Here is a 13,945-nt window from a genome sequence, read left to right as displayed (position 1 = left end):
TGTGTGTGGCTCCACTGGTGCATGTGGAGCGCCGAGATGCGCTGGAGGCTCGTCTCAGTGCTGTTTCCCAATGGAACCCCTTCTTCTGGCCCCGGGCTGTCAGTGTACTGTAACCATGGTAACCCGGCCAGGCGCAGAGAAGGACGATTGTGGAGATGAGGGACCAAGACCACCCTGAGCCACTGCTCTGCGTCGGACCAGCTGCACAGAGAAAGCAGACGTTTCATTTTGAAACATAGTACCAGCAAACATTCTGCTAAATCAGCTTGAATGAGCTTTTGACCTTGTTACAACAGTGTTTGATCATCATTAGTTTAGACTAAGTTGTATTGTGATTGATTCCAGCATGTTCTCCTGCAACAGCTTTCTCGCTTGCTCGAGCTCTGAGGTTTTGAACTGTAGGGTTTGCTTAGTCGTTTCCTCCTCACATATTTGTACCAAGATCTAATGTTTATTCTCTGGGACGAGCCATTACATTGTGGACAACAAGTGTAGGATTTTAGGTAGTTAGTTTATATTTAAAAGGGGCACCATCTGAAGCTTGTTCAGCATTAATACCTACTCATTCTCTGAAAGGGAGAACACAACTCATTGACCGACAATTATAATTCTATAAAGATCAATACAAAGACTCTGTAAACCAGGATGATTTTGTGTGGTTTAATTAACAAAGATATAAAAGCAATTAATTACACATTTGGTTACACAGGCCGTGCCTAGGCTCAACTTAGTTAGAAGAAATGCTGGTATTAAGAACTAAGTTTTGATTAATTCTAGTAGACTCATTCAAGGGAACCTGACTTTAATGCCACTCTCAGGTCTCACGTGTCCAAGGAAAGCTCCGGTGTGGATCACGGCCTCCTCAGAGCTCTTTGGGTCCTTGGAGCTCTTTGGGTCCTCAGAGCTCTTTGGGTCCTTGGAGCACTTTGGGTCCTTGGAGCTGTCCATGGCGCTGATCCTTGAGCAGGTTTAGCGTTCGAAGAGTTTGATGAATCCAAGGTCCGTTGACTTGTGCATTCTTTGATGAAGATGTTCGCGTCAGCCTTTGCTGAAAGTAGAGTTTTTGGAGACAATGGAGACTCCCTGGTAGCAGAGGGGCCCCGCGGTCCACGACCCGGTGTGTCCTGGTTGCGATCAAGCCGAAGGGAAGAGAGAGAAGCACGGGCTCGTCTGGTCTTTTATCTGACCTCGGAGGTGTGGCCTAGAGTGGCAGGGACTTTTACTCTTGGTCAAACTTATTCTCAGTTTGGACAAATTTAACTTAAACCAGCAAACATTTATTTATAACAAAATACTGCAACATCGTCAATGAACACACATCATTAGCAGGTAATGCAGAAGTACATTCAGTACGACATGAACACATTTCAAACACAGTTCTTTCCTGTTCCTTATCAGAGGTGTTGATCTAAGGAGGAAAGGCTCTGGTGCTGCTGGTTCATGGGGGGTGGTAACATTCCTTATCCAGGCAACATTTTGTGTTGCTTTCTGCAACAGCGTCTTGAACTGTGAAAAAGTAGTATTTCAAAGGTCTTTTGGGACATATGGGTCCCCTACAGAACGCTGGAATGTATTTCTGAATTGCCTCGTATCGATACGCGTATCAATACGGAGTCTGTGACGATATATCACCGTATTGATATTTTGAACACAGCCCTACCAGGAAGCACTGTGTACTTGTCTTTTGACCGTGTGTTAATGGATTGATGGCAAATAAAGTATATTGTCATTCTTATTACTGGAGTATTTTGGATTTCTTTGAGCAGGAACACACGTCTGAGAAACCATACACACTTAGTGGAACCAGAGTGGCTCAGGTACAGGACTTTGGGCCACAACAATGTCTCCTTTAAAGTCTTTGAGCTTGTTTAATTATAGCTAGTGACGGCCAAATTAAGCCTAATGAACCATTTGAGGCTTTAGCCAATTGTGTCATGATACATGTCGATGCCTCGCAAGGTGTTTCATTTGCTCCACTACGCCATCTTCTGGTCAAAAAATTGAATGCATGTATTATTATAGTACAGTAACAAAAAACAAATAATCAATTTTATTGAGAAAATAACACCAATACAGCAAATATAAATAATTGAACCGATGATTCATACTTATTCCATAACAGCAGTACAACAAGGCCTGATCAGGCCTCAATCTCACATTCTCCTGATCCCTCATGATGTCACTGTGGACTTTGACTGACCTACTGTTGGAGAAGGGCAGGACCTTCCTTCAGAGTCCAGTAAGACACACTGTTTGGCACTAATAATGGAAAAGTGCAGGACATCTCATCACATGTACTGTATTTCTGTGTACAGTACAGTACGGTACGGTACAGGACAGGACAGGACAGGACAGTACGGTACAGTACAGTACAGGACAGGACAGGACGAGGAGGAGGAGCAAATGCTTAAGTGAATCTTAACTATACCTATTTTTGTCAAGCTTAACTGGAACACTAAGACAGTTTAAACAATCATTAAACAAAATAAATGTGTTATCAGGTAATATTTATTGTCAAATCATAACTATTGTGTAATTGATATGGTCTTGGCCCTTGTTTACAATATTGTTGAGGAATTACCTTAAGTCACATCAGGAAGTAAAATGATAAACTTCACCAAAAAGATCAAACTGGAAACTGGTCGCTTTTTGCAAAGGTTGAGTTTGGAAAAGGACAAATTCCATTATATGTAATGTTTCAGTGTAGTGTAAAAAAAATCCCTGTATATTAAAACATTGTGAAGCATCCTTCCTGGACTTTGCTTATTTATGTATTTATTTCAGGGAAAGTGCATATTAATAAACCAGAGCCCCATTCATCGTAAATATGCCTATTAAATGTAGTACAAATAGTTGATGTGTTAATGTTATCAATATGACACAAACAGATTTTTTAAAGCGGAACCAAGTAATGTTAGAGCTCCCAGTGTTCTTGTGAAAATACACACATTTCTTGGTTTGATTTGGGCTTTCACTCTCTGGTTTTGTTTGTTTGTTTGTGTTAATAATATTTTAAAAAAAATGACCCCTGTTTTTATAGTTTTTATCTGCCATTTTGCACATCCCAAAATTACATATTTAACCATCACAGGGACTTCTCGTTCAAGCCGTGTAGGTTACATAAATAAAAAGCCAGAATCAAAAATTGCTTTGAACGTTGAAAATTGTTTCTGAATCGAGTCAAGATTGAAATCAACTTGAACTACCAAGAACTTATAGATTCACCCACGGCAGTTAACCTCTGTCAAATTGACCTGCGCTGATCAGTGAAGATTAGAAATGACAGAATCTCAGTCCCGTCCCCGTCCTGTACGTGACGGCGTGTGTCTCTTACTGTCTGAGAGCGGTGAGGTTGGGGACACCCATGGGTGCTCTGTGGAGGTGTTGTTGAGTGGCAAAGTGCAGCAGCCTGGCCTTCTGCTGCTCCACGTGGTCCTGGTAGTTGACCATCAGCAGCAGCATGAGGAAGAGCAGCTGACACACACAGTGCTGGGAAGGACAGTCACACACAAGGACAAGTCATACGTTGTGACAGGCGCGGGGAAAGACCTGGACCAGAGATGACCTGGTCAGAGGGCAACTGCTAAATGTTTGTCTTGGCCAATGCACCACCATACAATTTGACACCGTATTTTATAGACGTCAGCAAATCTACGGGTAAATTCACAATTAAATGAGGCCTTCTAGAGATTTTAAGATACAATGAATTTGTGTTGAAATAAAGACATAGAAATGATAGACATTATGGAGTTAGCTGATATTGTGTTTTAATAATACTTTTTAAAGATGGCTTGTCTTGTAACTTGAGAAAACCATGACACCAAACGTTTTACTTCTACTTGGATGATACTCAGTAAAAGAGCCGTGTGTAGCCTGCGCTCCTACTGGTGTAAAAAGGTACTACAATCACGACACAGGAGACACATCCCAGTGCGACACAGGCTGCACTAGCTCTGATTAACAATCGGCTGCCGGTGCTTGGCTTTAGTAGGTTTTGGATTGGTTTTAGGCGTAAGAACTGGCAACCCAAATGAGAGACTCAGGCGAGGCTCATTCTGCTTTCTGATTGGAGAGTTGGACTGAGAACAACACACCAAATTACAACATAAACACTGTGTGATTTGAAATAAGTCAGTGTTAGGGTTATCTCTAAATCTTAATTTGAACATGTTTACCTCATATATGGAGGCACAGTTGACCAAAATCTATAAAAGCACTGTACCTTTTGTTTTATCTGTGGTGGTCTGAAGTCATTCCTATGTTTCCCATGTATTCTGTGCATCTTAATTATTCAACATGATGTGTTTACAGGTGCTTTTAACCAATCACTGTTACGCTAACGACCCCGAGCATACTCTTAGCATGCGGATGTTTGTTAGCGTTACTGCGATGTGAAGCTACACCTGGCCTTTGTGAAGAATACTTATTAACTCATCAATAATTAGTATTCTCGGAATGTGTCAGAAAGTTACTAATAACATTGGAGAGTTGTGATAAAATGTAAATATATGATTATATTTTTGTGATGTATTTTATCTGCATAATAGTGATATGACCATATTTGTATATTATCTGCATCATTAGTCTAAGAGAAAAACAGCATGTGTGACAAACTGCATTTGTTTGTCGTAAAGATGGGCCAAATAATGTTTGCCCCAGGGAGGGGGGTAACACCCCAGGGGAGTTTGGGTAATGTTTACCCAAGACTCTTTATCTCTAAGGAAAATACCAACTGTTGTAAAAGACAAGTGCCTTGATGTGAAGCTGACCAATGAGAAATGTGACCCGCCTATTCCATAATATCTAATAAAACCAACCTGCATGAGAAAAAACGTTGTGAGACCGAGGAGGGTCACCAGGCTGCTTACAACAGCCTGGATGACCCGGCCCGGCGGTTTCTCCCATGCATGCCACACAAACGTCTGATATTTTTGTGTCGTTTCATATTCTAAGTTGAATTGTGTTCTCTGTGTGTTAAGGAATAGCATTGGTGTATTGTCTGATTCCCTGACAAGAACTGCAAAATGAATACGTTTTTAAATCAGATATAGCACCTTTGAGTCTACTTGAATATGATTTCCATGTTTTGCCCCTCACATGACTCCTGCGCAGGCCTACACAGCGGGGTGCAGCTTACCCTCATGAGAGAGGTGAGAGCGTGGACTTTGTGGGCCTCCTGCTTGGCCTGGAGCAGCCCGTATCCACACGGAGGTCTGACGTGTTCACTCTGCTCTGTGAAGGGCCTCACCACGCTGGTCTCATGGGCCAGAACCTCCTCCACCTCAGGGTCCACAGGCCTCCAGAGAGCAGAGCACAGAAGGGCCTGGACACACACCTGGCACATGGAAGTACAGTTAGATTATGTCTGATACTTAGTGTGTATATATTATTATTAGGCCAAAAACGCAGAAGGAACAGTCCAAATGAGTTCACAACTACAGTCGTGTCAGTCGAAAATAGGTTTGTTTAACCTGTGTTTTTTCTTTTTCGAAAATGAAAACACAAAAAATAAAATAACAAACAGGGCAAGACCAGAGAGAACTAAATCAGTAAAAAAAAAAAAAAAAAGGTGAAGAGGCAGCCAAATAAAATAAAATAATGACATAAAAGTCCCATTTAGTACAAAGTTGGCCAAATTTGTTCAAATGTGATTCATCCATCCATCCATTTTCTACCGCTTGTTCCCTTTCGGGGTCGCGGGTGACTGGAGCCTATCCCAGTGACTTCGGGCCTTAGGCGGGGTACATCCTGGACAGTGGCCAACTTGTCGCAGGGCCAACACAGAGACACAGACATTACAGACAGTTCACGCTCACATTCATTCACTAGGGCCAATTTAGAGTCACCAATTTTACCTAACACATGCATGTCTTTGGACGGTGGGAGGAGCCGGAGAACCCGGAGAGAACCCACGGTAACACGAGGAGAACATGCAAACTCCACCCAGAGAGATCATGTGATGTTGGTCTGGTCCGGGAATCGAACCCATGATCTCCTGCTTGGGAGGTAAGAGCGCTAACCGCCTTTGCCACCGTGCATTGCATCAAATGTGATTCATTTTCCGTATTTCCTTTTTCACTGCTGTCAGGAGTATATTATATTTATTGGAGTTTTGAGGCCCAAATAGTTCTGAAATTGAGTGGGATGATGAAGTTAAAAATAGTCTGCGTTGCCTTGTTAATTTCAGTCCAATGTTTTTACACAAACGAAATATGACATTTTCAAGTCAGTGGCCTTGTTTCATTAATAATGTAATCAATATTTTGTATAGTACACTTAAAGCTGTGCATGGTTAACTCATTAACTGAACTTTCCAAAGCAATCTTTATACAACAATGTAGATGTTGACCCTACACCAAAAAGGTTACATAATCCACTTAAACTTGATGAATTCCAAGTGCGCTGGTGTTTAGCATAAATCTTGCTGTATGAGTTCTCACCTTGGCCGGCTCCAGCAGCAGAGCAGATGTGAGGAAGGCCGAGAGGACAGAAGCCAGCCACATGAGGAGCACCGTCCTGGAGAAGGAGCTGCCGTACAGTCCCACCAGCACCATGCATGTGATGATCAACAGGGCCACCAGGGGGTAAACCACACACAGAGACCAGGACGGCAGGAGCCAGCCCGGGGCACCACGGGCTACACCTGCCGACAAGTCAAGAGGAACCATAGTCTTTTCATACAGCAACGTTATTTTTAGTGTGGATACTGTAAAAGTACAGGTATTTTGGTCATTATCAATAATACATGTTGAAAACTCCCTGAATACTGAATAGAGTGAAATTAACTAGGACCTGGTTGGAAGATATCATCGGCTGATATGGGCACATGAGAAATATTGGTTGTTGACCGAAATCTAGCAGATATTTCCTTGATTTAAAACTTAGACTCTCTAGACTAGCCACACTACTATTACTACTATTTACACAGTAAATATGATTTGTTATAGTGTGTGTGTGTGTGTGTGTGTGTGTGTGTGTGTGTGTGTGTGTGTGTATGTATATATATATATATATATATATATATATATATATATATATATATATATATATAAAACGACAAAACTCTGGGCTCAGAGAGTTGTGAAAAGTGCGGTGAATATTTAGGATGCTCTGGCGTTGACCTAAAGTAAAGTGATTAGCTCGTATAGTCAGGGCTGCTGCTCGCCATTTTGGAGCCCTAAGCACCTAAGTGCCCTATGCCCTTGATCTCTGTGTCCATTTAACCTGTGGCTTGTGGCTGCCCCATCTCAAACTCATTATGGAGAGAGAGAGGTGACACTTTTGAGTCCTAGTTTGTGCCCACACCTACTGTAGTCTCAATATTTCATTGTAAAAGGAACAGTGCAGCTGTTGCACAAATAGCCCATGTCATTCAATCCAAACTGTCAGGCTGGTGGTGCCCCTCTGAGCGCTTGATGCTCTACGCACTGTGGGTAATGCGCGTAATGGGGGCAGCGGCACGGTGTATGGTGAAAAAACAACAACATAAAAACACTCCAGCAATAGGTTAAAGAAACAATTGAAAACGTGCCCCCGTAGGTCCACATGGCCGCAGTGCTGACTGTGCCGTGGTAACCTGCAGGTAAGAAGAGTGAGTGGTACCTATGCGTGTGGTGGAGGGGCAGCGGGTGCAGTCTGGTGGAGGACTGGGCAGGACGGTGCTGGCCACAGAGTCTATAGAAGGTACAGAGGCACTTCTGTACAGAGGAGCACCAGAGCCAGGGTCGTCCTCTGACAGGTACCTGACCTCACTGTCCTCGGACCAGCCGCTCGAGCAGGTGCTGCGGCTGGAGCAGAGACGAGCTTTAGGCGTCAAATACACTTTGTATTGTAGTCGTTATACACAACTCAAATCCTGGACGTTTCATGTTGAAACTAACCCAGCTTCAGTTCAACAAAGACACGTTAGTTTCAGGTGAAACTCCTCCCACAGTCAGCTCAGAGCAGCTTCTCAGATTGAAAATGATGTTCAAAGGGAAATTGAAAGGTCATTTTTAAAACATTGTCCTGATGACGACCTTTGAAACGTTTTCTCTCCGGGACGAATGCAGGATTACACCAAGTATTATGTAATCGATTTAAACATTTATTTAAATACATTTAATTAATCAACAATGAAGAACTTATTGAAAGACGTGTAATGTGTGTGTGTGTACTTTTCAAACTTTTCTCTCTTTACCTTCTTTTCACCATGTTCTAAATAACAAATGACCCATGAGCTCTTCTGTTTCACACGTGTCACGGTAATAAAATCTGATTGGACGGTTCTGTTTGAGTTTGACCTGATATATGACGTGATGATGATACGTGCAGGGTTCATGCAAGTTTGTAATGCTTTTTAATGCAGCATTTCAAGATTTTGAATGCAATAAATGGAGTAGTCAGAACTACTGTTTGAAACCAGAAATATGAGGATGTAATAAACTACTTTCATAATTACATTCAAACACAAATCCCTGAATTTGAACCATATCCATGACATTATTTGATGTAAGATATACATGTATAGATTCAATAAATCCAGTACACATACTGGATTTATTGTCAGACACAGATACTGTGGGATGTACAGAAAGAGGAGCTGATACATTAACCCTGTAAACTGCCCACGATGGAGGATTACTGAATTACTGTTGTAGAGAGCAGTGTAAGGAATAAATATGCATATAAACTGGTTTAGCCTAAAAACTACTACTAACCATAAAGATCACTGGCTACAAAGGTTATTGTGTTGTTAGTATCCGCTCTGCAGAGACTCCATTTCCCATGTGCCCCTTGTGTTTGTCATGTGCTCCCATGGTTGTTTCTGTGTCTCCGCCCCTCACCTGCCGTCTGTTACTTTCTGGATTTCCCAGTCTCCTCCCACCACACCTGCTGTCAGTCTTCTCATTACCTTAATTAGTTTCTCCTGCCACTTGTTTCCCACCAATCACCTGCTTCTCTGTGGATTTAAGTTCTGTCTCCCCTTTGTTCTGTGTCTGTCCACCACTTGATGTCTGTCCTGTTCCTGCCTTTGTGGAATTTTGGATGTTTTTTTTTTTTTTTTTTTTTTTATGGACTTTTGGACATTTTGAGCCTTTGTGCCAGCCTTTGGATTTTGAACTTTTGTTAAAAAATTCTAATTTGCCTTGATTTGGACTCCTATTGTTTTTTTGCCTCCGGGATCTTAACAGGGTTTGTGTTAAAACGGTGAAAACGTAAGTGTTTTCCTTTGGTGGAACATCTCGTTGAACAGTCTTAACCAACAACTCTCTTCTTTAAAATGAAACTTGTTCTTTAGTCCGTTTGAATTACATTTCATTTCTTGCGCAAAGTTTTACGGTTTTAAATGTGCATTGTTCATTTACATCCAATCCACACACGTCTTTTCAACATGAAAGTAAAGCTACGCGATATATCGCTAAATAATCTGTACAATAACACATAAACTGACACAAAATCCACTCATGTTCTCCATGTGACAGATTAACTTTTGTTTCATTACAATCTCATTTGGTGCTGCTCGGTGGTGGAGTGGTTAAGTCACAGCACACGTATGCCAGGTTCGAATCTAGACTGACAGTTTGCTGCATGTCCTCCCTTCTCTCATTCCCTCTGCCCTTTCCTGTCTATTAAACAACAATAAATCTCATTAGATCGTTACCATGTTGATAAGGGGGAGATTGTGGTGGGAGAATCTCTTCCACTGTCCGAGTTCTTCTTCTTTGGATGAGACACGTCTTCTGCAGCCGTTATGGACATCATCAGGTTCTCATCTATTCAACGAAATGTTTTTGCAACTTTACCAACAATTTATAATAACTGCACTTCTATTAGAGGTTGGGTGTCAGCGATGAAACGTTACAGATCTTCAAAGCGATCAAAAGTATAGGTCGTAGATCTCACAGTGAAATTCTGAAGCCCAACCTGGACGGGATTAGTTTTACCTTTTACCTTTCGGGTAAATTGTAATATTCTGAGCATCGTCAGTGTTTCTTGTCCCACAAACATGTGACCAGTCTGTATTGTTTTGCTGTGTTCTCTTGTGTATTTGCCTTTAAGTCTGTATTTTATATACCCGTGAGTTCTTTCGTTTGACAATTCTGTTCTAAAGTGAGAATAATACAAAATTCATCACGAGAAAATAAAGCCTGTATTAAATGTTATAATAAAGTGTCCACATTTCTCACCGGACAGAGTGAGCAGCGTGGTCAGGCGGTGGCTGGCTTGAACAGGGCCATGGTTCGGCGGGGTCCCGACAGTGGGGTGACAGCGGGGGGTTCTGGAGGCACTGCACTGGCGGTGCTGCATCAGGGCCTTCTTCCTCCGCAGCAGGCGAGCGGGGCCCAGGGTGGGGGGCTCCTCACACTGGGCAGGGACAGACACAGGGAGCAGGCTGGTACAGGAGGGCCATAGCTCCTCCTCCTCGTCTTCCTCACCGGGAGAGTGTGGCATCAAACCAGAGGACGCCCATAAGTCCAGGAGGCTCGAGTCCAGCTCCAGGAACTGCAGAGAGAGGGAGAGAAAGTGAGCGAGACGGGAACAAAAGAGAATGAGCTTGAGAGAGGAAAGAAAAATGATTATTTTAGATAAAAGGCGCTGTTACTATCATTATTACTATGAAAAACAGAACTACTGTTGTTCATTTTAAACTCTTTGTAGCAGTTCATGTATTTCTAACTTACTTAATTCAGTCTTAGCATCCTAACTATTAACTATTTATAAAAGCTTTTCATTCCGTCACTAAAGCTAACAACTACTAGCATGCTAACATCACACTTCCTGCTTTGCTGAGAATAAAAAACTCTATGATTAGACAGACAAATGTTTTGGATTTTCTATTGAAAGACAAAGACTAACAAGGAAAACTTGAGCAGAGTTGTCTTTAGTCCAATCATGATTTATTTAGTGCACAAATGTGCACAAGTAAAATCAAACCTGTTCCTCCAGAAGTCCCGTCTGTCCCTAAGGGAAGTCAAATACAGGAAACATACATATGATATAAAACCAGGAGGCATGAATGCCTCATTCTGAAACCCATATAAACCTTATTTGATAAAAAACAAACATATACACAAGTACTAATGATTCTAACGGGCCTTTTCATGGCGCTGACTCACAGAGGAGGGGCTGTCTCTGATTGGTGGAGAGGAGCTGGGCAGAGACATGAAAGAGGGTCCACTGAGGCGTGATTGGTCCAAGTAGACGTCCATCTCCACAGAGTGGCACAAGGGGGAGGGGGGAACCGACAGCTCCGTGGAAACCTGCCAGAGGTCACCGCAAATGAACAAGTGTCACCAACGTACAATGAGATCTACCTTCCCACTCCTCCTATTGGTCCACTTCTATCATGTGAGTGACAGGCCGAGTCAACAAATCAAAGTGAAGTTCAAACAACTGGGCTCTGCCAGATTTACTAAGCGTTTGCTTTCATACAAAACCAATAGTTCATGTTAAAATGAAGCAAACAGCAGGTGCTATTGACATTTGTGTCTCTCAAAACTGCTAAAAGTCCAGAGCACAGATTTAGCTCATGGGACCTAATGAATATGAAAACGTTGCTATTTTACCACACCTCAAAATTTGAGGCAGAGAAAATGCAAATTATATAATTTACTATGTATTATTTATCACAACTACAAAGAATAACATTGCGTGAACATTTAGTAGAGAAGCAGTTTTAAACTTCTGCTTGTTTATGCCTCATTTATAAATATATAATGTTGTGTTGAGGCGGGCGAGGGTTATTTATGATTCTGATCATAAATAACTTCTGATATGAAGTCTCCCATGAAGCTGGAGGACACAAAAGCTGTCCATCACACTTCAGGAGTCTGTCCCTTGACCATTTAAAGACCCCAGTTAACAAACTATTGTGGTTTGTATCAGCTTAGTGTATTCTCCCTGTGTGCCATGTCTGTTTTTAATACATATATCTTAAAACATGATATTGGTCACATGACTTATGCGTTTAAATACTGGTCTTTTTTTCTTTACCCTAATGAGGTGTGTTGAATCAAGTCCATGACACAATGTTTTATATGTGGCTGTTCTAAGTCGCCCATCAGTTATTTGAGTGAAAATGTTTACCGGACTGTACGTCTTTCCGAACAGGAAGCAGAGCAGGCACTGCAGAGGAAACACCAGTGATGCCAAAATCATCCCCACGGCAACCGACTCCATACTGACTGGCATACGTGCAGACACCGGGCCACTGCAACACAAACATGTGATGAAGGTTGTGAGACACTCCATATGCTGCGTGGACATTGTAGAGCGTGATGAAGTCAAAGTCGGCACATGATGATCCATAAACTCACTCAAATCATTAAAGGTTTTGTCACATGTCAGTGATTAAGCCTGTGTATTTGAATAACAACTTGGCCAACAAGATGAATTCTTGCAATATTTGTTGTTTCACATGGTTCTGTTCCAATAGGCTGTGGTGCAGGAATGGACCAATCACAGGGCAGCATTGTGGTTAGGGAGGAAGCCAAAGGTGAAGCACCCAAACGAACCAAACAAGCATGGTAATGCAGGTGGACATACTTTGGCCAATTTAAGCATGAATATGGACTGTTCTGTTTTTGAAACACTTGGACATAAAGGCACTTTGTGCATTTGTGGAGAGAATAATGTCAGTGCTTTTCTCTCAACTGGATTTTTCAATAATCATGACGTGTTCATGACATTGTGCCTTTTCACGATCTCTTTCAGTGAGTGCCTTTAGAGAGAGACAAAATTAATCTGTGCGGACCTAGTATTATTGTATTTCTACAAACTAATGCACAGATATTGCATTGACTGATGAGGTAGTCCCTGTTTCTATCAAAAGGCCTTTACATAACTTTTCACAAAAATGTATGATGGAATTAATCTGAGAACTGAGCTCAAGGGTGACCAGGGGCAAAGCATAAAAACACTTTACACATATACACTAAAAAAGAGACATAGCATGAAAGATTAAAAAAGAGAACTACATTTAGAAGCACAGACAATTTTCACGATTCATGCCCCTTTTTTTTTTAAATGGAGCAAAGATCCCCAGTTACACCAGCTCATACAACTTTAGAGCAACATAGCTAAAGCTCTTACTAATCAGTCCGAACCCGGAGGATGGACAAGTAGTAAAGGTCGAGGGTCACAAGCGTGCACAGGTTGGTGCGAGACCACAGAGACTTCTAGATGAGAGACATCCAATGAGTGAACCTCCGAGCACTGAGAGAGGGCCACTTAGAGTGATGAGTGAGCCTACCACAACCTGTCAAAATCTTACTAGAGGACACTTTGCTGTTGCATTTGTTCAAAACACATCCCCACATTAAGAATTGGCATTGGTCCGTATGAGGCAGTGCCTTCAACGGCGCCATCTGTTTTTTTAGAGCATTATACCACCCTGAGGAGTTCCCCTGAGATAAATCGTTTTTTAGTCTTTTGATTGCACTTTGAAATTCAATAGTTGTTATTTCAGACTCTATTTTTTTGTTTTTCTCTTCAGTCTGATTGAGAGTGTCCAAAAAAGGTTGTATTTATTTGTTATTCTTCTTATTTGTTTCCTATTTAGGTTGATTTCCGGCTTTACAGGATAAAGCAGAGCACATTCCACGTTCTTCCCTCTCAGGCGGAATTTCACCAGATCAAAAGGTTTGCGTTTTTTGACCACTTGCGCTGAGTAGTCGTTCACGAAAGTTGATCCGGGTTGTCCCGCAGCGAGACATCTAGATGCAGCCATGACACGCTGTTTATCACTGAAGTTGTGGAACTTCACTATAAAAGGTCTTGGATGCTGGTTCGAAGCCGGTTTGGGAGCCAAGGAGCAACGTGCACGGTCAATCTTTATTTTCACAGTTTTTGTTGGAAGTTTGAGATATTCGGGGATCCAGATCTCCATATACTCCATATACCAGAGGACCTTCAGTGTCCTCTGGTATATGGTACCAGAGGACATTGATACCATATACCAGAG

The 13,945-nt window shown here is 41.9% G+C and overlaps 1 protein-coding gene across 1 annotated transcript in view; it reads right to left on the bottom strand.

The window, feature by feature from the left end:
* Positions 1-13,945, bottom strand: part of pkd1b (polycystic kidney disease 1b) — a 37,912-nt gene that overhangs the window by 9,070 nt on the left and 14,897 nt on the right. The window contains exons 13-21 of the mRNA XM_072455840.1: positions 12,070-12,193; positions 11,100-11,243; positions 10,170-10,485; positions 9,644-9,755; positions 7,603-7,787; positions 6,441-6,643; positions 5,138-5,335; positions 3,335-3,489; positions 1-201 (exon numbers count right to left, since the gene is read on the bottom strand). Of these exons, the coding sequence (XP_072311941.1) occupies positions 1-201; positions 3,335-3,489; positions 5,138-5,335; positions 6,441-6,643; positions 7,603-7,787; positions 9,644-9,755; positions 10,170-10,485; positions 11,100-11,243; positions 12,070-12,193 (1,638 nt within the window). The remainder of the gene's footprint in view (positions 202-3,334; positions 3,490-5,137; positions 5,336-6,440; positions 6,644-7,602; positions 7,788-9,643; positions 9,756-10,169; positions 10,486-11,099; positions 11,244-12,069; positions 12,194-13,945) is intronic.

This window comes from Eucyclogobius newberryi, unplaced genomic scaffold (genome assembly GCF_026437365.1).
Source record: "Eucyclogobius newberryi isolate DKJ021-1_F unplaced genomic scaffold, fEucNew1.0.hap1 SCAF_20, whole genome shotgun sequence".
NCBI classification, from domain to species: Eukaryota; Metazoa; Chordata; class Actinopteri; order Gobiiformes; family Gobiidae; genus Eucyclogobius; species Eucyclogobius newberryi.
The sequence above is the reverse complement of the archived record's forward strand: the minus strand, read 5'-3'. Positions and strand labels throughout refer to the sequence as shown.